Below are 26,780 nucleotides of genomic sequence, written 5' to 3' on the forward strand. Positions count from 1 at the left end.
TCATCTATGATGAGAAGAAAAGAGCTACTACTCAGACATCACTGGATCATTTTTTCCAGAGGGTAGACAGAATTGAATCCATCAAAAAACCCGTGTCATCAACATCAGGTGTGAGTGAAATTCCATCTTGCCCATCATCTCCTATTGTTGATGATCCTTCAGCTCCATCAACATCAGGTATGGGCCAAATTCCATCTTGCCCTCCATCTCCTATTGCTGATGATCCTTAAGCTCCAACAACATCAGGTGTGGGCTAAATTCCATCTTGCCCTCCATCTCCTATTGCTGATGATCCTTAAGCTCCATCAACATCAGGTATGAGCCAAATTCCATCTTGCCCTCCGTCTCCTATTGCTGATGATCCTTAAGCTCCAACAACATCAAGTGTGAGTCAAATTCATTCTTGCCCTCCATCTCCTATCGCTGATGATCATTCAGCTCCACCATCTCCCACCTACCCTCCCTCCTCCAGTTAGTAACTCTCTTCCACTATATGCCATTTGTGGTTCTGTACTGTACTGTATCACCATTTTAAGGAAACTGTAAAAGTATAAATAGTTTACTTACAGTATTTTTGAGTGTGTCTGTTTTTTTTATGCTTTACATTGTATATTTGTGTCAAAATGTTCTCCCAGAATAGAACTCGTTCTTAAGTCAGAGAATTACTGTAGTTCAATATGCAGGGTTTGTATATGTGTATACTTTTTGTGTAGTATTTCAACATTTTTTATTGACTGTATAGTGGTACAGCTGTGGCATTTTTTTTTTCTGGGTAAAGCCTCTATATGAAGCCATTGTCACCGACATACCTTCAGTTTTATCCTCCACAGCCTGCGCTTACTGCAGAGAACATCTGTAACCAGTGTATGCCAATGCACTGCATGGTGACTGCACTACTGTATAGAGGCGATTCCCAATTTAAACATAGCCGTAAGCAAAGTCCTTCTCACTGCAATTACACAGGTCTATATAATTAACAAAGATATTCAGTTGCAAACATAAAAAAGAAAATGGTGTTGCGCTTCTTTACACAGTGCATAAATACACTTACCGGTGAAACTCGAAAAATTAGAATATTGTGCAAAAGTTAATTTATTTCAGTAATGCAACTTAAAAGGTTAAACTAATATATGAGATAGACTCATTACATGAAAGCAAGATAGTTCAAGCCATGATTTGTGATAATTGTGATGATTATGGCTTACAGCTCATGAAAACTCCAAATCCACAATCTCAGAAAATTAGAATATTACATGCAATCAATAAAACAAGGATTGTACATAGAACAATATTGGACCTCTGAAAAGTATAAGCATGCATATGTACTCAATAATTGGTTTGGGCCCCTTTTACAGCAATTACTGCCTCAATGCGGCATGGCATTGAAGCTATCAGCCTATGGCACTGCTGAGGTGTTATGAAAGACCAGGATGCTTCAATAGCGGCCTTCAGCTCTTCTGCATTGTTTGGTCTCATGTCTCTCATCTTTCTCTTGGCAATGCCCCATAGATTCTCTATGGGGTTCAGGTCAGGTGAGTTTGCTGGCCTATCAAGCACAGTAATCCCACGGTCATTGAACCAGGTGTTGGTGCTTTTGGCAGAGTGGGCAGGTGCCAAGTACTGCTGGAAAATGAAGTCAGCATCCCCATAAAGCTCATCTGCGGAAGGAAGCATGAAGTGCTCCAAAATCTCCTGGTAGACGGCTGCGTTGACCCTGGACTTAATGAAGCACAGTGGACCAACACCAGCAGATGACATGGCTCCCCAAATCAACACAGACTGTGGAAACTTCACACTGGACTTCAAGCATATTGCAGTGTGTGCCTCTCCATTCTTCCTCCATACTCTGGGTCCTTGGTTTCAAATGAGATGCAAAAGTTGCTCTCATCAGAAAAGAGGACTTTGGACCACTGAGCAACATACCAGGTCTGTTTTTCTTTAGCCCAGGTAAGGCGCTTCTGACGTTGTTTGTTGTTCAGGAGCGGCTTGACAAGAGGAATACGACATTTGAAGCCCATGTTCAGGATTCGTCTGTGTGTGGTGGCTCTTGATGCACTGACTCCAGCCTCACTCCACTCCTTGTGAAAGTCCCCAACACTTTTGAATGGCCTTTTCCTGACAATTCTCTCCAGGCTCCGGTCATCCCTGCTGCTTGTGCACCTTTTTCTTCCACACTTTTCCCTTCTACATAACTTTTGAGCCGAGAATATTGCACCCTATATTTACAATATTCTAATTTTCTGAGATTGTGGATTTGGGGTTTTCTCGAGCTGTAAGCCATAATCATCACAATTATGACAAATCACGGCTTGAACTATCTTGCTTTGCATGTAATGTGTCTATCTCATATATTAGTTTCACCTTTTAAGTTGCATTACTGAAATAAATGAACTTTTGCACAATATTCAAATTTTTTTACTTTCACCCGTATATACCATAATTTGTGTATAAATATAAATCTCAAAAAAATTCTAACAAAAAGGAATATACACATCAAAAAAGGACAATATCATGTGATAATATGCAAAAAAATATATAAAGTGTAAACGAGAAATAGACATCACACACTGGAGAAAATGGTGAGACAGTGTACATGCATCCCTTAATGATAAGTGACCAAAAAAAACAATATATGACTCGTGATCAATTTGTTTTGCATATTATCACATGATGTTGTCCTTTTTTGATGTGTATATTTCTTTTTGTTAGAATTTATTTGAGATTTATATTTATGCACGAATCATGGTATATAAGTGTATTTAGGCACAATGTAATGTTTGCAACTTATTCAAGTATGTAGCCAGGTGATAGCAGCTTCCTGATCTTTATATTTATCTTTATTCTGAGTAGCACAGGTGGTTTACATACTACAAAGATATTCAGTAACAATGGAAATTATACCACTTAAAAGATGTGAAGATTGACTGAAAAGGAAAATAAGGAATGTGACAGGCTCATGTCATGTCATGTCATGTGTGAAGAAAAGTAGATCTATGTTCACCTCAGCTATCCGTCACAGTTATTTACATCCTGTGGCTCAGCACCGAGCATGATAGGGCAGTGTGCTGAATCTGCCATTTAAACTCGAGTAGGGCATGCTGTCTTCAGCCTTAAACAAGCAGTCAGAATGCTCCTGTGACTTACTGAAGCCAATATTCACCTCAGCATTACAGCCATAGCATCCACTTTACCCATAGCAGCTACTGCACCCACAGTCTCGCTGCACCTCCAACCCAAGCTGCATATCAGCTTATCCCACAATATCTTCAGCACCCACTGGGTTAGTCTCCACTGTACCTGCAGACCCTGTTGCATTCATGGGCAGCAAAGTACAGTGGCTAAATGGTTAGCACTTCCGCCTGGCAGTACTGGGGTCATTGGTTCGAATCCCAACCAACGTGCTTGGAGTTTGCATGTTCTCCCTGTGCCTGCGTGGGTTTCCTCCTGGTACTCTGGTTTCCTGTCACACTTCAAAGGCATGCTGGTAGGTTAATTGGAACCTGTATAAATTGGCCCTAGTATGTATGAATGTAAGTTAGGGACTTTGGATTGTACACCTCGTGAGGGTTAGGAACTGATTGGAATGTACAATATATATGTAAAACGCTGCGTAAATTGATGGTGCTATATAAGTACCTGTAATAAATAAATAAAAAATACAAATATATTCATAGTCCAAGCCTCTACTGTGTCTACAGTCTGAGCCTCTGTTGCAATACCTCTACACCCACAGCCTCAAGCCTCCACTGCACTTGTGGGTTCAAGCCTCAGCTTTCAGCTACATACTGTACAGTGAGGAACAGAAGTATTTGAACACCCTGCGATTTTGCAAGTTCTCCCACTTAGAAATCATGGAGGGGTCTGACATTCACATTGCAGGTGCATTCCCACTCTGAGAGACAGAATTAAAAAAAAAAATTCAGGAAATCACATTGTATGATTTGTAAAGAATGTATTTGTCTCGCACTGCTGAACAGAAGTATTTGAACACCTAAGAAACAGCAAGAATTCTGGCTCTCAAAGACCTGTTTTTGTGCCTTTAAAAAGTCCACCTCTACTCCACTCATTCATCTAACTTAGTAGCACCTGTCTGAGCTCTTTAAAGACACCTGTCCACGCCACAGTCAGTCAGACGCCAACTACTACCATGGGCAAGACAAAAGAGCTGTCAAAAGACACCAGAGACAAAATTGTGGACCTCCACAAGGCTGGAAAGGGCTACGGGGCAATTGCCAAGCAGCTTGGTGAAAATAGATCAACTGTTGGAGCAATTGTTAGAAAATGGAAGAGGCTAAAGATGACTGTCAGTCTCCCTCGGACTGGGGCTCCATGCAAGATCTCACCTCGTGGGGTATCACTGATGATAAGAAATGTGAGGAATCAGCCCAGAACTACAAGGGAGGAGCTGGTCAATGACATGAAGAGAGCTGGGACCACAGTTTCAAAGGTCACTGTCGGTAGAACACTACGCCGTCATGGTTTCAAATCATGCATTGCACGGATGGTTCCCCTGCTCAAGTCATCACACGTTCAGGCCCGTCTGAAGTTTGCCAATGACCATCTGGATGATCCAGAGGAGGCATGGGAGAAAGTCATGTGGTCAGATGAGACCAAAGTAGAACTTCACTCGTCGTGTTTGGAGGAAAAAGAAGGATGAGTTGCATCCCAAGAACACCATCCCTACTGTGAAGCATTGCGGTGGTAACATCATGCTTTGGGGGTGCTTTTCTGCAAAGGGGACAGGACGACTGCACTGTATTAAGGAGAGGATGAATGGGGCCATTTATGGTGAGATTTTGAGCAACAACCTCCTTCCCTCAGTCAGAGCATTGAAGATGGGTCATGGCTGGGTCTTCCAACATGACAACGACCCGAAGCACACAGCCAGGATAACCAAGGAGTGGCTCCATAAGAAGCATATCAAGGTTCTGGAGTGGCCTAGCCAGTCTCCAGACCTAAATCCAATAGAACATCTTTGGAGGGAGCTGAAACTCCGTGTTGCTCAGCGACAGCCCCGAAAGCTGACAGATCTAGAGGAGATCTGTGTGGAGGAGTCGGCCAAAATCCCTGTTGCAGTGCAAACCTGGTTAGGAACTACAGGAAACGTCTGACCTCTGTAATTGCAAACAAAGGCTTCTGTACCAAATATTAACACTGATTTTCTCAGGTGTTCAAATACTTCTGTTCAGCAGTGCAAGACAAATACATTCTTTACAAATCATACAATGTGATTTCCTGAATTTGTTTTTTAATTCTGTCTCTCAGAGTGGGAATGCACCTACAATGTGAATTTCAGACCCCTCCATGATTTCTAAGTGGGAGAACTCGCAAAATCGCAGGGTGTTCAAATACTTCTGTTCCTCACTGTATGTGCCAAATGTCTCACACTTCAGTCCTTGTTACCAGACAACTACCTTACTCTGCATCTGTGAGTAACTATTGAGTGACCTGGAGAAAGCCAATACACCAGCTACCTCCTAGACTCCACCCTCGGAGACAGCAGCTATAGCAGAGTGTAACCAGAAAAGCTACAATTTCGGGGGAAATTGTGTGAAGTGTTCTTGCCTCCACCAGTAGTCTACAACTGGAGTGGGCGGAGTAACTGGGTGGAGTGGCTTGTCACTCTGCTGCCTGCTCACACACCTGGGTTCCTATGCCAACTCACTCTACAGCAAGGGCAGAGAAGAGCGGTTAAAAACAAACTGCTCCAACTTGCTCACTTCACTGGCGGTTGCCATTTTCAAACGGTTGTAGTTGAAAAATTATAAATCCTACACCAAAAAGCTTTATATTGTGAGAATCACAAGACCCAGACCTACACTTTGATGCATAGTATGTCTCTGGAATATTAAAAATGAAGGCACAGTCGCAGTTTAGAAATTGCCCTTCAAATTTGAGGTGGCTAGAGTGGAGTTTCAATGAATGTCAATGGGCGGCGTGAGTTGCAAACAAATGGTCATATTGTGAAAACTATCAGGACTATGGCTTAGCCGTGGACATTTTTAGTGGCAGCAGGGATAGCTGAACGTTTTGATATAGGATTTGTGTAGGTGGTCTTGAAAATTAAGGAGTGATGGCAGTTTAGAAATCATGTCCTGATTTTTCAGCTCACACTTTAGCTTTTGTCAGCTCCCACTCTAGTTTTGAACATTCCGCCATTCATTCCTATGGGACCAATTTCACCACAAAAACGCTGATATTTCGTGAACCATTCGGCGAAACGCTCCACAAAGTAATAGCACACCAATCGGGAACAATCCGCACGCTTCGGTATATTACTGTCTATGTAGTGTAAAAACTGTGGGAGGAGTTAGGGTGGTAAATTTGGCTATAATAATAAGAATATATATGTGAGATAACAGTAAGTGGTCTTGCCATGCAAGAACACTTAATAATACAAGCAGGTTTGTCCTGCACTTTTATTCAACAAGGCAGTAACCAAACACTGTTCAATGTATGAGGGTTTTGTACAGCAAGTCAAACAAATAAATATCCACTCGTCTGAGTTACTAAATAAACTGATAAACAAGGTGTCCCCTAAGACGTTTCCCAACACAAACAGGCAGCATTTGTACACTTGACACGCCAATAAGAGTGCGTGTAAACAAGATCAAAATTATGAAGCTTCTCCTAAAGCAAAAGCATTAATTAAAACAGGAAATCATTTGAAAAGCAACATACAGACAGTATTGCTCGATGAGTTTCATCTGTTAGACCTTTTTTAGGAGCCTAAAGAAGTCAAGAGAGGTCAAACAGGACATTCTGGAGGTTGCATGAATGTTTTTGCATAGTATTTGCTGTTTTAACAATGCTTCTCCTTTTTGATTTTTTCCCACGTTTTGAGTGTCAGTGCTGCAAAAGAGGTACGTTGTAAAAAGATTGGGAAATTTCCTTGTTTTTCTTTTATTATTTCATAACGTTTATTAGTTTCAAAGAGACAATACAAATCAAAAAGTACAACAAAGAGGGGGTATCAAAAGGATCCAAGTGAACAAGGCAGGTAGGAAGGCACAGTGGTTTAGGCGATACAGTTTGTCCGATGTACACAATCAATACACAATGTGAGAAGAGAATGCAGACTGCAAGGGATTGCATCAAAAATAGAGGCTAGGCAATTCCTATTCACGGTTTCGGCATAAGTCTCTGCGTAAGAGTATGGATGTATGTCTGATCGAGAAGCAAAATATGCTGAATTCTTTGGAAGTTCAATGAGAGATGAGGCTTGGAACGAAATCAGGTGAATCTACATATGAAAGAATTGCGAATTGGGATCTGTAATAACCTCTTGTTAAGTCAAGGGTTACCTATTCTGTTTTCAATAGTGGTATGTGTGCCTATCAGTATCAACTGAAGAAGGTCTGGAAAATGTGAATGGGAGAGTGTTAGTGTATCTTTTGGGGAATGAAGTTCCTTGTTATCAAGTACAGTTTCTATCACGCAGGACTATGACCCTTGGACAGTAGTGAAAGGAATATACTTTGGAATATACCTATACAAGTGAACATCTGTGACTACAGGTATACTGTATATATACTGTAAATATAAAAATATATATATATATATATATATATATATAAAATGTATATATATATATATATATATATAAATATATATATATATATATATATATATACACACACAACATATATACGCAGAGTGAGAGAGAGGAATGGTTACAGCGCTGACTCTGTGCATGCAGTGTGAAGCTTTAAGCTCAGTTAATGTGACAGATGAATATTAGTAAATGTATGCTATAAAGTGCTATGTATCATGTCGGTGCTATATGAATACCAAAAATAAAAAATATATATTTTCATATAACATTTTGGTGACATTTTGGTGACACACACACAATCTGGGATCATTGACTTTCCTTTTCATATTATATGTTTTTTGAAGTTGTTAATTACTTATTTGCATTTAAAAAAATATCTTTTCTTTTTAGTTTAATAATGCCTGTAAAAGCCCTATGAAATGCATGAAGAACAGGACATAATTCAATTTTGCAGTTGGTCAAACTGAGAAATAGCACCAGGTGTGACTTGGCATGGGATTTGCATGTCATATGACTTGCAAATCGCATGGTAAGTTGCATCCTATTGTCCACAATTATAGCGATCATATTGGTGCGGTCGGAGCCACACCAATTTCTAAAGTAGTACATGCACTACTTTTGTGTCAGATGTCTTCAAATCACACCTCAAATCGGCATGTCAGTTACAGTGAAGTCTCATGATTTCAAAGTCGGAATCGGTGTGAGCGGGCTGTGATACACCACGCAGATGTAAACAATTTAATGCAGCTCTGTATCCATTAATACATCATTGACTTTATCTAAACAAAAGCAGTGTGCATTCCTGAATTTAACCTTATATGCAATCCCCGATATACTGTAACAGCATTCAGACTGGGGAATGTGTGCTGCTTTTCAGCCATCTTCACTGGTCGATGCAGGATGATGCCAACCCTGCATGTGCAGGAGGCCATCATTCTTGCACTCAGAGATCAGGCTGGCTGCTGTAAGTTGCAAATAGACAGGTAAGTGTATTTTAATGCATTACGTGTCTTCTGCAATTAAAAAAAAAAAATGCATGCTTGCAGTGAACAACAATGGAACCTTAGTTCTGATTTACAGATCAGTTCATTATAAGAAGACTGATGCAAAGCATAACCTAACACAGCAAATATACAGTTATCTATATTACAGATATTTAAGGACTGTAAAATATTAGCAATGCAGAAATAATAAATGACAAACAACAGTTAATAGCTTTCCAAGTTAAGACAGTTTAATAAAGAAAAAAAGTGTGTTTTTTATCTATTGTAAAGAATGATTAATCAAACATATATCTTACTTGTGCATATGTTCCATGCCTACCGTGATCATGATGAGATAGGAGATACTGCTTTGCACAATAAAATGTAAGGCATACCTAAGGAAAGGAGACAGAAACATATCACAGTTTTACTGGGAATGAGAAAAGTACACTCTAATTATAAATGCACCAGTAACGCTGGGTATACACTAGTAGAATTTTGTTACAATTTTTTTTGTTTTAAGAACATTAGTTTGATTTTCTAGGGGAAATAAACATTCAATTTCGACCACAGTGATAACAAGACTTAAAGAAGCAAGATGGAAAATTTATCTTGAAAGAACAATTTTCTAACAGTGTATGTGGTTTTTCTTTGGGAAAGCCCACCCAAGACCATTAATTCCAATATCAAAAGCAATCGAAATGTCAAAGTACTTTTGAATGACATTCATTAAGTCATTGAATGTACTGAGACACAAATTTCATACAACTTTTCACTGGTCTTCTAGTATAAATCTTCTAGTATATAGCCAGCTTTATACAGACAGAGGAGGCAATCATGTTTTTGAGAAGGGCCAGTCAAATGTGGAGCTTATCCTTTAATTAGAAACCGTGGTATGGTGTGCTCTATAGTTGTATCAGCCTGCTCCTGTGTTGTATAAACCATGGCTTGCAGTAGACGGAAGAATGCTGTGATGGACTCCCATTATTCAATGCAAGCAGCCCAACGCAGAGCTCATCCCAACCCAGCTGTTCTTTATGATGTGCCTTGACTATATTGTCATTTGTGAGTACAACACCTACTTTATTATTTATTAAACATTTTTTATGGTAATGCACTAGGCCTGTGTGCCCTCTGTTTTTTCTTTCCTCATTCAGTCCATTTGAGGGCAGCAAGGTGTGCATGTTCCAGGACATTCTTAATGTGGTTGTAGCCTGCATTGAGTCCATCCCCAAGCGCAGGAGCATTTGTGTTTATCGATTGACTTTGTGTGCACCAGAGGCATCCCTAGGGTAGGTGTCACCCAGTGCGGTAACACTTGGTGACACCCCCTCCGATGGTCCCCGCAGAATGGAACGGATCTGCGGATTAAGCATAATGGATTGGACTCCGATCCATTATGCTTAATCCGCAGATCCGCTGCATCCTGCGGGGATCGTCGAGTTTCTTTACAACTTACCTTTTCTTGGAGCGGGTCCGGTTTCACCCCGTATAGGTTGCATGCCGACGAGGATCATCGGCATACAATCTATACGGTGTGACACCGGACCAGCTCCAAGAAAAGGTAAGTTGTAAAGAAAGCCGACGATCCCTCCTCAAAAAACTCCACTCTCTTGGCCTCAGAGACTCTGCTCTCTCCTGGTTCTCCTCCTACCTATCGCAGCGCTCCTTCAATGTTACCTTTATCGCTGCCTCCTCCTCTTCACTCCCTCTTTCTGTAGGGGTCCCTCAAGGTTCTGTCCTTGGACCCCTTCTCTTCTATTTTGTATGGCTTTGTGATCTGTACACCTCTAACTTATTTCTAGATAGTCTACACTTCTTCCCTTGGTCACTTGATAAACTCCCATGGCTTTAAGTACCATCTCTATGCTGATGACACACAAATCTATCTTTCTACCCCTCACCTCACCCCTTCAGTCTCTACTCACATTACTAAGTGACATATCGGCATGGATGTCACTCCACTTCCTCAAACTCAATCTTTCCAAAAATGAGCTCTTAGTATTCCCTCCAGCCCGTGCCCCCTCCCCTAACTTCTCCATCAAGATCAATAACACAATCATCAGTCCCTCCCCTCATGCCAGGGTACTAGGTGTAATCCTAGACTCCCATCTGTCCTTTCAGCCCCAAATCCAATCACTGTCCAAATCGTGTAGACTTCACCTCCATGACATCTCCAAGATACGCCCATTCCTAACCTCGGAAACCACTAAGCAACTTATTCACTCCCTTGTTATATCTCGCCTTGACTATTGTAACTCCCTCCTCATTGGCCTAACTCATCACAGGCTACACAGTTACTACCTTTTGTACCACTAGCCCCTCCCTCCTAGATTGTAAGCTCCAAGGAGCAGGGCCCTCAAATACCTCTTGTATTTAACTGTATTGTTACTGTATTGTCTCCCGTTATATTGTAAAGCGCTGAGAAAACTTTTGGCGCTATATAAATTCTGTATAATAATAATAATACCACTGACAGCAATAATGAGGCACTATTCCTCCCACTGACACCACCGATGGGGCACTATACCTCCCACTGGCACCAATGATGAGGCACTATTCCTCCCACTGACACCAATGATGAGGCACTATTCATCCCACTGATACCAATGATGGGGCACTATTCCTCCCACTGACACCAATGATGGGGCACTATTCCTCCCAGTGACACCAACAGTGGGGTACAATTCCTCCCACTGATACCAATAATGGGATACTATTCCTCCCACTAACACCAACAATGGGGCACTATTCCTCCCACTGACACCAATGACGTGGCACTATTCCTCCCACTGATACCAATAATGGGGCACTATTCCTCCCACTGATACTAATAATAGGACACTATTCCTCCCACTGACACCAACAATGGGGCACTATTCTTCCCACTGACACCAATAATGGGGCACTATTCCTCCCACTAACACCAATGATGGGGCACTATTCCTCCCACTGACACCAACAATAGAGCATTGTTAGCGACACCAGGACATTTTTTACTCCCACTGGCTACAGTCTAGCCCTTCTGAAGTCTGAAGGATAGTAAACTGGCCCCTTATTTAGTTTGGAGACCCTTGTTCTACGGCATCAATAGCAATGTTTCCTTTTGCTGTACCGAAAATAAAAAACTTTACTATCTGCGCTTAGTGCCTACCTGATTAAGGTGTCCGTTTATGAACCAGCGGTAATAGATCGCTGCTCAGTTCTCCGGCATTCGCGGAGAACACAGTTCTCCTGTGAATGCAGTTTATGAAGCAGTTCTCCAAACGAAGGGAGAACGGTCTCCAAACGCTAGAGAACGGTCTACAAACTCTGAAAAACGGCTCATTTTACTATAATCTCGCGAGATTACAGTAAAAGATCAGTTTACTAAGCAGAGGTAAATTATCTCTGCTTAGTTTTCGGTCCCTCTGATTCTCCATCTCTGGGCTGGAGAATCTGGAGGCAGAACACAGATCTCCAGAGAAGGGCTGACATGATCTCCTGAGTGTCAAAAACTGTGAATGACCAGAGAATAGCTGAGATCTGTTGAATCGCAGCTATTCTCTGTGTCATAAACGGACACCTAAAAGAGAAAAGAAAAGACAAGGAAAACAGCCTGCTGCAACTCATCACTGGAATACTCAATACTTGGAAAATAGTCTGGAGGTGAGTGTGCTGTCTCTTTAAATCATAAGTGCAGAAATATAAAAGATACATAAAACATCTGTGGGGTCCAAAGGAAGTTACATAGAATGTTCACTTATTTGGTTCTTTGATTTTTTATTTTTCTCTGATGAACAGCTAAGTTGACTTGGCAATGTGTTGTTTCTGTTCTTTGCCTTTCACATTTTTTTCTATTTTGTATGGCTTTGTGATCTGTACACCTGTAACTTATTTCTAGATATTCTTTAATAAAAGTTATTTAACAAAAAAAAAAATCAATAAATATATGTTCAATTCATCAAGTAGGTGCAATTTCCTCTTCCTCTTTCTCAGCTTGGACGTTGCTTCTATTTCCTTTTGCTGTGTAAGGGTAATAGGCACTGCAAAGCTTATTCATTATAGATAGCAGAACAAGCGTGTTAGCATTCTGAAATAGACTAACATTTTTTTTTTTTAGAGAATGAGGTCTGCAAAAATCAGGACCAAAGTGTTTAATGATGCAACTGCTCTGAGGTGAGCAAATGCAGAGACAAGGGTTCATTGCATAGGACATAGACAATTAGTCTAATTGGTGGATAATTGTATATCTTCAGGTCTAGATATTTTAAGTAGGCCACAAAGCCAGGCTTTAATAGTTTCCATAACAACGCCCATTGTGAAATATTCCCATTACTATGTCTTTACTGACGCTCATAGTTCTACAGGAAACACGCATAGTAATAATGCAGGCCAACCCACACAGTAAAGTTAGGAGGACAATATGACAGGACAGAAAAAGTCCTTGCTTCCTCATATCAAGAAGAGGAATACCGCACTGACTTACAGCAACACATGTCTAGGTGGCTGATGGAAACCCTTCAAGAGAAAAATATTGGGGTTACCATTGTCTACCACTCCACATGCTTGTTGCTGTCTGTCAGCTAATTTCAGGGGCTTTTATTCCAAGTCACAAATTTGGAGCAAATAAAGTTAAAGTATACAGTTAAAGAATAACTATACTAAAAAATAATGTGATAAGTTGCAGCTTACCAGTCTTTAGATGTGGTGGCTGCATCTGTTTTCTTTTTCAGACTAAGGCAGCCTATGCATAATTTTAAAAAAAGTGCTTGATACCCCCATTAACACTGACACAGACTAAATGCCTCCTGCCATGCTATTGCGTTCTTCCTGGAGGGAAGGGGGGTGCGGGGAGCCTTCCCAACTGGCAGGACAAAATAATTACTGCTAGCGGCTTTCCATCAATTTACTTGGGTACAATCAGTCTGCCCATACATAGATCGAAATTCGGCTGGTTCAGCAGGGACCGGCCAAAGTTTGATTATTGTTTGGCCAGCTTAAGAATAGTTACAGCATGTACACAATATACCCATTGATGTTGCCAGAAATCCAGCATTCCTGTCACATCCTTTGAGTGTAACAGAAGGCACAAACAACATAGCTCTCAAATGTCCCTCACTGGTGACCAAATTTCTCTGTCCTTTGTACAGCCTCAGTGGTCCCTCTTTTTGGTCTAATGTGAAGATGTCCATACAAAATGTATATTTTACCATAAGTGTTACACCATACTAAACGTTTTATCCAATCTCTATAATACTGCATTTGTTATTTTGAAAAGCCATTATAAAGGAAAATAAAGGTGTAGCGCTACCCCCAAAGGGTGCTTCACAGTACCTCCCGAAGAAGCCATGGTGAGGATGGGTCCTCTGCTCTCCCACAATTCTCTAAACTGCTTGGTCCCCTCTGACACACTTGGTCATATACTAAAGACTGTATGCATTAGCAAGCTACCACACTAAGAATGCCCAGGTATGAGGCCACAAACAGCTTGACAGTAAATCAATGGAATGTAGTTAGGCAATTCAATGCAATACAATGCAAATGAACAGATAAATGCATTGACAAAAGTGCACTATATTAGACAAAGGGGCAACGGTTCCCTAACATGCACTTAAAAAAACTACAGCACTGTTAATTTGAATCTAAACTGGGCTATTAGAGTCTCTCAATAATCTCAATCAATTCAGAAGCGTCAAAGAGGGTATTTGCATTCCTAGAGTGGGGGTATCCCTGGAGGTGGTGAAAGTACCTAATGCCTAGTGACTAGCCAGTTTTAAGTGAGGCCCTTCTTTAGGTGGTGCACTGTCTCTTTACGAGTATTTGATCAACAAAGGCTAAGTCGCCAAGTAGGAGAAGTCTCCATTTTGGCTAACCATATGGGGTGAGCAGTTAGGGCATGTAGTTTAGCTCACCACTTCATGGTAGGCAGCTACTCTGGTCCCAATGGCATGGTGACTTGTGATTCTCAGCGAGCAGGTCCTGGATCCTCACACAGGCCGCAGTGCCTCAGCTTAGACCCTGAAGATGCAACAATTCTCTATCTCTCAACTTGGTCTCAGAAGGCAGCTGCAACAGGCTCAATTGCAGGTCCGTCCCTTCTCCCTCATGTGGGGGAACAGGAACAGCAACAGCTCCTCTTAGCTCCTCTTTAATAGTTCCAGTCCATCGGCTGTGGGGCACAGACCCTGGCTGAAGATCTGTTCCCGTCACACTCTTCTCAAGACTGCCCTAACTCCTCTCTGTAGTGAAGCTCTCCCTCCTTCTGCAGAGGGGATCTTCTCACTGTAGTCACCTCTCCTCCTGGGTACAACTCCCATGAGTGCATGCAGCAGCTGTATCCTTTGTGTTGATCAGCCCAGGTTGAGGTAGCCAGGAGGAAGGGGCAATGAGTGAGCAAGGGATCCTATTGCTGTTCTCTCCCATTGCAGGCTCAAACGGAGGAGAGAGGGAGAGACCACTTGCAGCCATGCTACTGCTCTGCACTTAAACAAGTGAAAGAATAGCTAAAGATTCCACAGCCCGGCAATCCTCTCTGTCAGCATCACTTCTAGACTGGGAGAGCGAGCACACACAGCCTACAGCTGTACTGCTTTCCTGATACTCTGGGTGGGGGCGAGTGGAGACTACTATGAGCTGACTTTATGAGCCGGCTACACAGGTAAAAGAAACATTTATGTGGTTTAGCCAATCATTTTCTACATATTAGATCTTTGTGGTCTGTGTAACCAGAGCCATGTCAGGGACGTGTCATTTGCATACACACTAAAAATATATTCCACTTGATAATTTCAGAAAGTTTGACGGGTATGCAAACAACCTTATCTTTCTTCTGTAAACTACTAATCTCATCAGACCCTATGTAATGGAGATTAAATGAAGAAGACACATTTAAAATCCAGCCTGTATGACAACTATGACTGGCTCCATAGATATAATGCAGGAATGAACGTAGCCCCAGGGACAGGAAGTGTGTTATTCTCAGGGTTACTAAAATAAATTAACCACTTCAAGTCTGGACACTTTTACCCCCTTCCTGCCCAGGCCAATTTTCAGCTTTCAGTGCTATCACACTTTGAATGACAATTGCGTGGTTATGCAACACTGTACCCATATGAATTTCTTAGCATTTTTTGAGACAGACAAAATTTTATTTTGGTGGTATTTATTTACCACTGGGATTTAAATTGTTTTGCAATATATATGAAAAAGTCCAAAAATTTTGGGGGGAAAAGGGTTTTTCTTACAAAATTTTGCAAATAAATAATCTTACTTCAGAAATCTTGGCCAAAATGTATTCATCTATCTTTTTAGTAAAAAAAAAAAACCAAATTAGTTTATAACCAAAAATAATTTTTCAAAAAATGTTTTTACATTTTTATTTTATTTTTTTATATTATTATTTATGTTTTTTTTTTTTTTTTACATACTGTCACCCTAGCAGTACAGTATGTACTATTTGTGAGGGGTGATGATTTTTTTTTTTAATTTTTACACTGATTCCTTTTACACCCGTAAAGGCTGTAAAAGCAATCATTTCTCTTTCTCTCTGGCTGCATTCTTGCAGCCATTGAGAAATACCATGCGAGCTGTGATTGGTCACAGCTTGTCACATGGTACAAGGCTGTTGTGAATAGCCCTGTACCATGTGACCTCTGTGATCATTCACAGATATCACACGAAGAAAGCAATGATGTCAGGATGTGACATGTTGTTTACTACTATTCATGTGATCACTGATTGGCCAATCAGTGATCACATGAATCGGGACCTCACACAGAGGTCCCATACAACAATCTGTGTTCTGCTGTGTCCGGAAAACACAGCGGGCACCGTTCGCGGTGCCATGCTCTCCCAGGCAGCGCGCACAGGCAATAGATGTGCGGGACGTTTAGAAATGTCCAACCGCATCAGCAGCACTCCGGTCCGGCCGTTTATCGACATGGGCCGGACGGAAGAGGTTAAAGGGAAAAAGCCTGAACTAATTAAAATTAATACAGCTGCCACATCTAAGGACTGGTAGGCTGTAATCTATAAACAAATTCCTAGCCTGTGCTTTTTCTCTTCTGATGTGACCATCGGTGTGGTAGACTAGGACAGTCAGGGTCTCCATGTGCTGATGGGTCGCCCACAGCTGTGTGATCACTCAGGGGAAGTCTTAAAAAGTGCTTGGGGCCATACAAACAAACCAAACAAAGATTCATTTAGGGCCCACTGTTTTGTGCTTGGCTGTCTGTGTATGTACTCTTTCTGACTAGAATTGTGCTTTCTATTCTGTAGGCCAAAAAAATATAATAAAACATTTTGAAAGGGAAGATTTTTGTGATGCGGTATGTTGCTGTAACTTTACTGTAATAATACATTCCTTAAGACGTTGCATTGCCCTTCATTCTGAATGGCTTTCTCAAAGTATTAAGGCATTGAAGGCCAACACACATGCATCAAAGGACACCACAAAGCAGGGTAATAAACTGCCATACACTGTGGTGCATTGAGTCGAGAAAAATGCTGCATGCCCATTTTCTGTTAACAGTCCATTCAAAATGAATGAGCTGCCTTAGCACAATGCAATGCATGAAAACAGCAATGTGTCAATGGTCCATAAAGCAATGAAAGTTGATTATACATAACTTAGACACTGGAGATCTCATAGCAATTATATTCAGGTTGGACACGTTTTGGAGAACTTGCACTTAAAGGTGAAAACACATGAAAACGTACTGTGACATGATACAGCCACAGATGTATGTGTGGTGTAAATAAAGAGATCGGAAGCAGCACTGCAAGTGACATCATGTAATTTAAAGGTGATATAAAAAAAAATACAGATTAATGCAATTAGGTATGTTTTTATTGCATTTTTAAATACAACCACTATACTGTATGTACCTGAATGTAGCTTTATATCAGTTTCCCATAGTACTCTACACCAGTGTTTCTCAAACTTTTTTCAGTCAACGCACCCTTTAAAATTATGGCCAGTCCCGGGACACCCTTTAAAATTGTGAACAGTCTTGAGACACCCCATTTTAAAATACGGTGTCTCAAGACTGTCCATAATTTTAAATGGGCAGCCTATTATAAAATGTGAAAAACTATTCTAATAATTTTATGTAACGCAGCAACATCCACACACGTAGGACACCCAACATTAGAGGTGATTTAATCTTCCAAAGCAAATACAAATTTCCACACTGGTACAGAGTAGGATTCCAGTGTTTCTGTTCTCCATCACTGAGCTAATGTGACCCCAGGACTGATGGAGAGGGGCAGGGGAGGGTTAAACTAGGATGCTGTGCAGGTAGCTGACATCCTCCATATCAACTGATGAAGTATTTGGTTGTCAGGATGCCAGTAACTAGAAGGTCATAATGGTGCACAAAGAAAACCTGTGGCTTTGTGTAACTAAAAGGCAGGCTTGTTCCACCTGCTGGTTTGTATACAAGTTTTGGCAATTTTTAGACATTTTGCCAAGGCACCCCTGAAGAAACCTCAAGGCACCCCAGGGTGCCTGGGCACCCTGGTTGAGAAAGGCTGCTCTACACAGCAGCTCAGGGTGAACCAATCAGGCTGTAATGTAATGCATGGTACAGTTAAACTAAGAGAGTGAACATCCTTAAAGGAAGAGAGAGCAGAGATGACCTCATAATTATGCTGCTTCACTTTCCAATCAGTAAGCTGGGGAAATGAGATAAAGTTGACATATACCTTAACTGCTGCTGAGAAAGTAATGATACTGTCCTGACTATGCAGTGTGGTAGAAGTGTGTAAACAAACTCAAAAAATCGTGGCTAAGCATTCCCAATAATAAGTGGACATATACCAGTCATTCAGTACAGAAATTATTTTCTTTAACCATAGACTTTAAAACAGTGTACATTAACCAGAGTCTACTTACCATCCAAAGCAAAAAAGTGCAAGATACAGGCCCAGAAGGGTTGCAACTACATGTCTGATTAAAGAACTAGTTTTGCTTGAATGTAGGTAGGTACGAAACCAGATAGCAGCAAGCAAGGCAAATAGTTGGCACGCTACAAAGTTGACCTGAGGAGAAAGCAGAAAAAAAAATTCATAAAAATGGTGTCTAAAGCAGTTAAGTATTTCTCATTTATTAAATGCACTTGTACATCCAATAAAACATCATCAGGCTTTACATGTGTAATAATAGACTAAAACAGCCAGGTGTCAGGTGCGTCTAGCGCTCCTGCTCAATCATGTCTGCTGGTGTCATTCCAGCATCCTGGTTTTGGTTGTGAAACACTCTCTCTGTCTATCTGTCCATCTGCAAGGTGATTGATGTGGCCAGTCTCTGGGTGGAGACTAAACCTGATTTAAACCAGCCAAGCCTGCAGTCTCATGCTTGTGTTAGCGTGTGTAAAACGTGCTCAAGCTTCCTCTCTGTCTGTCCCGCTCTGCTGTTTGGATTCCCCTGTTTATGACCTCGGATCAGATATCAACCATTCTCTTAACTCTGCCTGCTTTTTGACTCGGATTGGGCCCTGACTACTCTAAACCTTGCCTGCCTTGTACCTGGACTGTCACTGAACCCCTCTTTTACCTGTGTACTAGCCTTTTATAAAAATGTACGCTGTCTGTGGCATATGCAAGCTCAGCATCTGTAAGATGCCAGGAGTTGCTAGGATAATGTAACTCCAATGCACATGCACAGGAGTTACAGTGGGGCAAAAAAGTATTTAGTCAGCCACCAATTGTGCAAGTTCTCCCACTTAAAAAGATGAGAGAGTCCTGTAATTGGCATCATAGGTAGACCTCAACTATGAGAGACAAGATGAGAAAAAAAATCCAGACAATCACATTGGCTGATTTGGAAAGAATTTATTTGCAAATTATGGTGGAAAATAACTATTTGGTCACCTACAAACAAGCAAGATTTCTGGCTCTCACAGACCTGTACCTTCTTCTTTAAGAGGCTCCTCTGTCCTGCACTCATTACCTGTATCAATGGCACCTGTTTGAACTTGTTATCAGTATAAAAGAAACCTGTCCACAACCTCAAACAGTCACACTCCAAACTCCACTATGGTGAAGACCAAAGAGCTGTCGAAGGACACCAGAAACAAAATTGTAGACCTACACCAGGCTGGGAAGACTGAATCTGCAATAGGCAAGCAGCTTGGTGTGAACAAATCAACTGTGGGAGCAATCATTAGAAAATGGAAGACATACAAGACCACTGATAATCTCCCTCGATCTGGGGCTCCACGCAAGATCTCACCCCGTGGGGTCAAAATGATCACAAGAACGGTGAGCAAAAATCCCAGAACCACACGGGGGGACCTAGTGAATGACCTGCAGAGAGCTGGGACCAACGTAACAAAGGCTACCATCAGTAACACACTACGCCGCCAGGGACTCAGATCCTGCAGTGCCAGATGTGTCCCCCTGCTTAAGCCAGTACATGTCCGGGCCGTCTGATGTTTGCTAGAGAGCATTTGGATGATCCAGAAGAGGATTGGGAGAATTTCATATGGTCAGATGAAACCAAAATAGAACTGTTTGGTAGAAACACAACTTGTCGTGTTTGGAGGAGAGAGAATGCTGAGTTGCATCCAAAGAACACCATACCTACTGTGAAGCATGGGGGTGGCAACATCATGCTTTGGGGCTGTTTCTCCGCAAAGGGACCAGGACGACTGATCCATGTACAGGACAGAATGAATGGGGCCATGTATCGTGAGATTTTGAGAGCAAACCTCCTTCCATCAGCAAGGGCATTGAAGATGAAACGTGGCTGGGTCTTCCAACATGAGAATGATCCCAAACATACCGCCCGGGCAACAAAGGAGTGGCTTCGTAAGAAGCATTTCAAGGTCCTGGAGTGGCCTAGCCAGTCTCCAGATCTCAACCCCATAGAAAACCTTTGGAGGGAGTTGAAAGTCCGTGTTGCCCAGCGACAGCCCCAAAACATCACTGCTCTAGAGGAGATCTGCATGGAGGATTGGCCAACATACCAGCAACAGTGTGTGCCAACCTTGTGAAGACTTACAGGAAACGTTGGACCTCTGTCATTGCCAATAAAGGCTATATAACAAAGTATTGAGATGAAATTTTGATATTGATCAAATACTTATTTTCTACCATAATTTGCAAATAAATTCTTTCCAAATCAGCCAATGTAATTGTCTGGATTTTGTTTCTCATTTTGTCTCTCATAGTTGAGGTCTACCTATGATGCCAATTACAGGCCTCTCTCATCTTTGTAAGTGGGAGAACTTGCATAATTGGTGGCTGACTAAATACTTTTTTGCCCCACTGTATATCATCAGAGGCTTCCCAACAGCCAAAGTAAGAAGACACCAGTCCAGAAGAATAATCCAAGAATATGGAAGCAGTGGCATGGAAAAAGTCTGCATGAAGTGTGAACTCTGATTGCTGGAGGAGCGTAAACAAAAAAGGTACATTTGCCATAATATGCAAAAATGCCAAGAATATAAATCTACAGATTGTGTTCAGAAAGAATTAAATATATAGATTTGTAGATCAAAGTGATTTTAAAGGCACTTTTTTATTGAAATGAAAGAGGTTATACTTACCTGCTCTGTGCAATTGCATTGCACAGAGGAGTCCCTTTCCTCTTCTTCTGAAGTTCCCCGCCATTCCTGCTTTCCTGCAGGTGCGCCCTTAGCAAGCCGTGCACCCAAGACAGGCTATGTGCATCCATAGACACACCCTCCTCACAGGATTTGAGTGACAGCAGCAGTTTATGGCTCCCGCTGCTCTCAGAGTTGCCTGTGACAGCAGAAGGAGAGAGCAGAAGCACTGCAAACAGGACAGCGCTGGATCAAGCGAAGAGTCAAGTATATTAGTTTTAACATTGCGCTGTTTATCTCCTACTCAACTCCCTGCCTATCTCCACCACCACACCCAAGAACTAGTGGGGGGGAGACACTGATTAAGTGCTTGTTAGAAAAGGTGAGTGTCTGGCTCTCCTAACGCTCAGCAGAAGCGCATCTGCTGAGCAGGTAAATGAGGCTACCGCTCAAATGAGAAAAAAACCCTTTATTTCTTCAGGTTACCCTCGCACATGGACACACTTGGGCGCTCAGTACAAGTGCATACTCAACAGCTAAATCAAGCTCTAGTGTTCGCTCCGCGAGGATCCATTCACACCTGAGCATTTTGGGATCATGGCAGAATTGCTGAAATCTACCTGCAATCTCAAAACACAGTACAATCGCAAAATGCAGGTTATTATTATACATTATTTTCAATGGCTCCTACAATGCTGTGTGGTATTGCCACAATTGTCACGTGATTTATTGCTCGGCAAATGCGGCAAATCGCATTGCACAAAGCTTGTAGCCCGAAAGAAGCTCCTGCTCTTTTTTGGGCGTCAAGCTTAATACAATGTGATTTGCTGCGATTGCTGCACTATAAATCGCACAACAAAACGGCACTGGTTTTTGGGGCCACTGCAAAAAATGTCACCTAAACGTGCAATTTGTGATTGTAGTGCGCTTTGAGATCGCGGACAGAATCACATCGATTCTGACGCAAACCCAAAATGCTCAGGTGTGACTGCAACTGTAGTCCTGTTTAACAATGGTGTGAATCTGATGCACTCCAAAAAGCATTGATTCACATGGCATCTGAAAATACATTGTTTTCTATGAAGGACATCCACATTTATGTGGTACAATTTTGACACAGTTAAAAACTTGCACAAACTTGCACAGCATAGAGTATAGTGGCATTCTGAGATAACTGTTCACATAGGATGCGATTCATAGCTAGTTTTGCATAGAAGTGGCTTGAAGGCAGTTTTGCATAGAAGTGGCTAGAACACAGATTTGAATTGCACCTGAACCACTGAACAATTACCTTTGACAATCATACTAAAAACTGACATGAAAATTGCACCGCATAAAGTAAACCCTGCTGCTTTCCCATAGGATAAAAACAGCTTCCTGGCACCCAGAATTGCATGTCGCAGGCGTTGAGCGATATGATTTACATGTCCCTGCAGTCAGAGCATTGTCTTCAATCAATTAGCCAACCCATAAGTTGGCCATTACTTATGGGTCATTTTCAGTATCTTTCAACCACCTTTGATCCAACAGTATTCTAAATACAATGAAAAATAATATCCCAGAAACTAAACAATCTACCACCCATAAAATCAGACAATACTGAGTTGTATTGATTAAACAAATGTGCCTTTCAATTCACAAAATTAATATAGAAACAAATTTTTATTTAAGTAAGCACTAACATTTTTGTCAATGCAGTTGGAATAGCAGTTTCAAAGTTTATTAACAGAAAGGTTGAGCAAAAATTGTGATAGACTTGAAATGGAAGTGAAGTGTGAAAGAACTCTGGTAATATCATAAAAAGTCATCCTATTTTTCCACTGTGTTCCATTGGGAAATTTGGATTTCAACTTCAAAAAACCACTATGTCTTTGATAGCTTTGCAGCTGCAACAAAAAATGGAATCAAATTCAATTGCATGTGAAAATAGAACGTGTATGGCCAACAACAGTATAGCATTGTACAGCAGGAAGCAAACAGAGCTGTGTATGCAGTAACTATGATTACTGATATATAAATACATATGTGTATTACAAACAATACCCTAATTCAAAAAAAGTGTAAAATCTACATAAAAACAGAATGCAATGATTTGCAAATCTCATAAATCCATAGTTTATTTCAAATAGAAAACATCACGTTAAAAATAAGAAAATGCACCATTTTAAGGAAAAAAAAGGTACATTGAAATTAATGGAAGCAACACATCGCAAAAAAGTTGGGACAGGGCCATGTTTACCATGGTGTAGCATCGCAGTCTTTTAACAACACTCTATAAATGTCTGGGACCTGAGGAGACCAGCTGCTAAAGTTTTGGGAGAGGAAAGTTGTCCCATTATTGTCTGACATAGGATTCTAGCTTCTCAACAGTCCTGGGTCTTCTCTGTCATATTTTTTGGTTCAAGATGAGCCAAATATTTACATTTGGTGAAAGGTATGGGTAGCAGGCAGGCAAGTTATGTACTCGGACTCTAATACTACAAAGCCATGATGTTGTCATTGATGCAGTATGTGGTTTAACATTGCCCTGCTGAAATATGCAAGGCCATCCCTGAAAAAGGCGTCATCTCGATGGGAACATATGCTGCTCTTAAATCTGACATATCTTTAAGCATTCATGGTGCCTTTCCAAATGTGCAAGCTGCCCATGCCATACGTGCTAATGCATCCAAATACCATCAGAGATACAACAAGAAAGAAGGTCCAACTCCTCTGGAGGACGCAGTGCCCATGGTTGCCAAAAATAATGTAAACGTTTGATTCATCTGACTACAGAGCAGTCTTCCACTTTGTAACAGACCATTTTAAATGAGCTTTGGCCCAGAGTTTCTGGATATGGCATCTTTGCATGATAGAGCTTTAACTTGCATTTCTGGATGGTACAGGGAACTGTTTTCACAGACAGTGATTTTTGGGCATACTGTATTTCTGAGCTCATGTAGTGATGTCCATCACATAATTTTGTTTTTAATACAGTGCTGTCTGAAGGCCTGAAGAGATTTCAAAATTATCCTATTTTTTCTTAAAAATTGTACAGTTTCTCAATTGAAACATTTCATATGGTTTCTATTTTCTATTGTGACTAAACTATGGGTTTAGGTCATTTGAAAATCACTGCATTCTGTTTTTATGTAGATTTTACACACTGTCCCAACGTTTTGGGAATTGTTATACATAGAAACTTTTTTCTTTTATACATATAATTTAAAGATCATCATAAAGACTATACCATATCGATTTCATTAGCAAGAGGTTCAAGACAGGAGTGGATAAATCTACACAAACTAGAAAATATCTTTTACCACAACATGTATTCTATGAGCTGAAATCTGGCTTTGTCACAATGAAGTAATACCCTGCTCCACTTCCCCTTACAATATGACTTATTATGGTCTTGCGCTGTCAGTCATGTGTCTATGCAATCATCGCCAGCCCAGGAAACTTCATTCGCTGACTTGGGCACAGGGGACAGGAGAGGCATGTTAGATATTAAATCAATGTCCACATAATATAACAGATTCTGAATGATGTCCCCAGCAATTTGGACTGCTCTGACCTTTAGAGAAGTATTACAAAGAATCACAAGGTAAAAACTAAGTTTACAAAACCACTCCAGTTTTTTTTCTACTTAGATGGCCTCATGTTGTCTGTGTATAAATATTACACATTAAATGGGTTGCCACTCTACCATAGTGCAGGATTAAACAGACACTATTACTCATATAGTATATGCTTATATGTTTTGTGTTCCCTTTGATATTTTTTGTCTTAAGGCAGAACTTGCAACCTATGCTGCTAAGGTAGTTTACAGCTCATGTGGGGATCACTTTAACAAGCTGAAGTTAGAAGCTGCTTGGCTACCATGCACAGCTGCACCAGATTTTGCATTCTTCAGTTTTAGTAAATCTACCCCCAAGTCTCCAAGCAGCTGTGGCACCATGTATCTAAGAACCTAATGGCTCCTACTGATTTTGCAGTCATGTGCTGCTTTATTCACATTCTTCTTTAGTCACTTGTCAAGTTGTTATGCCAACAGATACTATCTCGACCAAAAGTGTGCTCCAGACCATTTCTCTGCCAGGCATGCATGAGATCAGATAGCAGGTGTCAGGGGACTCAACTTTCATCGTTTTCTGGGTGTCACTGCCCTCACGAGTGAGCAGTGGCAAAAAAATGTTGTGAGACACATGAAATCAATGGTTTGTGGAGCCATAGATGATGAAAAGGATAAGGTAGGAAACACTAAGAAACACACAATTCAAACACACCATTACTAGACTTCAATGGACGCAACCTATTACATTAGGAACTTATTGTCCTTGTCAATGGACAAGTATCAAAGTGTACACCAAATCATTATCACTATTCATGAAAACAAAAACTCTACAATGTTCCCATTGTAAAAATGCTACAAAATTTAAAGTGGTTATAAACCCTTACATATACTCAGTGAATGGACTATCCTCAGGGGATACAAAAATTAGTTGTTCCACAGCATGATACATTATGAAAGATATAAGAAAATAGAACTGGAGTCTGACTATGATCCTCTACAACTTTACTTATTATAATTCAGCAGCATCCAATACTTACTAAATATTTACTTTACAGCCTTAAACTATGTGATTATGCTGAGCAATAGCGGTCTTGTAACTTACAGATGCTGCTGAATTTTCATCAATAACATTGAAGGGCATCATAGTTGGACTCCAGAATTTTTTAATTTATTTGACAGGATTATGAAGTGGAGAGGAACCCAGTTATTAAATTGGTACCCCAATGGTGGCTTTGAGAGAGGGAGAGCTCTCTTTAACTGTTTTGCATCATAAAAGGCCCTATTAAAACCCAATTTAAAGTATATTTTTTTCACTGGCTTAATCACCTAGGTAGGAAAAACACTGATTACTGACATCTAGGGATCCAAGAGCCACATGTTGAGGGCATTTAATCTAGTGCTGCCTGCTTTCTTTATTTATTGGCTTGTCATGTTGCTGATCCTGTGTCACCTTAGGCTGGAAATTGTGAGGCAGCATGTCCCATACATACCTGTCTACAGATTGCCAATACATTAGGGTCTGTATATAGGAATAACAACGCAGGAAAACTGTAATCGCATTAATCAATGTTGTATAAACTCGATATTGCAGGCAAGCTAATGGTCTGTGAACATTATTGTCAGGACCCGAATCTGAACCTGCAGCCTCTGCTGTGTCTGGAAACTTCTCTTCTTGCTGAAACACCTGATATGCTGGACAACACCCTGCCTGATTCCTTAGAGAACCTTAGTTTATGTATTGTTTCCCTTGAACCCTTTGATCCTTCCATGAACTTCCTTTTTTAAATCCATGCCTTTGCACTTCCTGTTTGAAAGATTATTGTGCTCTCTCCAGCCAATATCTCGCTCTTGTCGCTTCTACTGCCGTCCGTATACTTGACTACACTTCCGCTTGATTCCAACATGCAGCCACTTATTACCAACCTTTGCCTTGTTCGTTGACTATGCTTCTGCTTGATCCCAACCTGCTCCTGGACCCAGCCTGCTTACCTTCTAGTGGGGCAATCATGAGGGCTGGTACCTGGTACTGGTACCCATCCCCACCATCATCATTGGGAGCTCTGGTGAATATTGGTTAGTGCTTAGACACACCTCAGGTGAGCTCATGCCATCCACTTGGGTGACCTGCTTGTATACCTATACTGCTGGTTGGTGGG

General features: G+C 41.0%; 1 protein-coding gene across 2 annotated transcripts in view; it reads right to left on the reverse strand.

The window, feature by feature from the left end:
- MBOAT2 (membrane bound glycerophospholipid O-acyltransferase 2) overlaps positions 1–26,780 on the reverse strand; it is a 358,785-nt gene that overhangs the window by 238,981 nt on the left and 93,024 nt on the right. For both annotated transcript variants that reach the window (XM_089672019.1, XM_089672020.1), the window contains exons 2-3: positions 18,416–18,561; positions 8,856–8,933 (exon numbers count right to left, since the gene is read on the reverse strand). In XM_089672019.1, the coding sequence (XP_089528145.1) occupies positions 8,856–8,933; positions 18,416–18,561 (224 nt within the window). The remainder of the gene's footprint in view (positions 1–8,855; positions 8,934–18,415; positions 18,562–26,780) is intronic.

This window comes from Staurois parvus, unplaced genomic scaffold, assembly GCF_062004578.1.
Source record: "Staurois parvus isolate SC_StPar_1 unplaced genomic scaffold, SC_StPar_1.0 ptg000118l, whole genome shotgun sequence".
NCBI classification, from domain to species: domain Eukaryota; kingdom Metazoa; phylum Chordata; class Amphibia; order Anura; family Ranidae; genus Staurois; species Staurois parvus.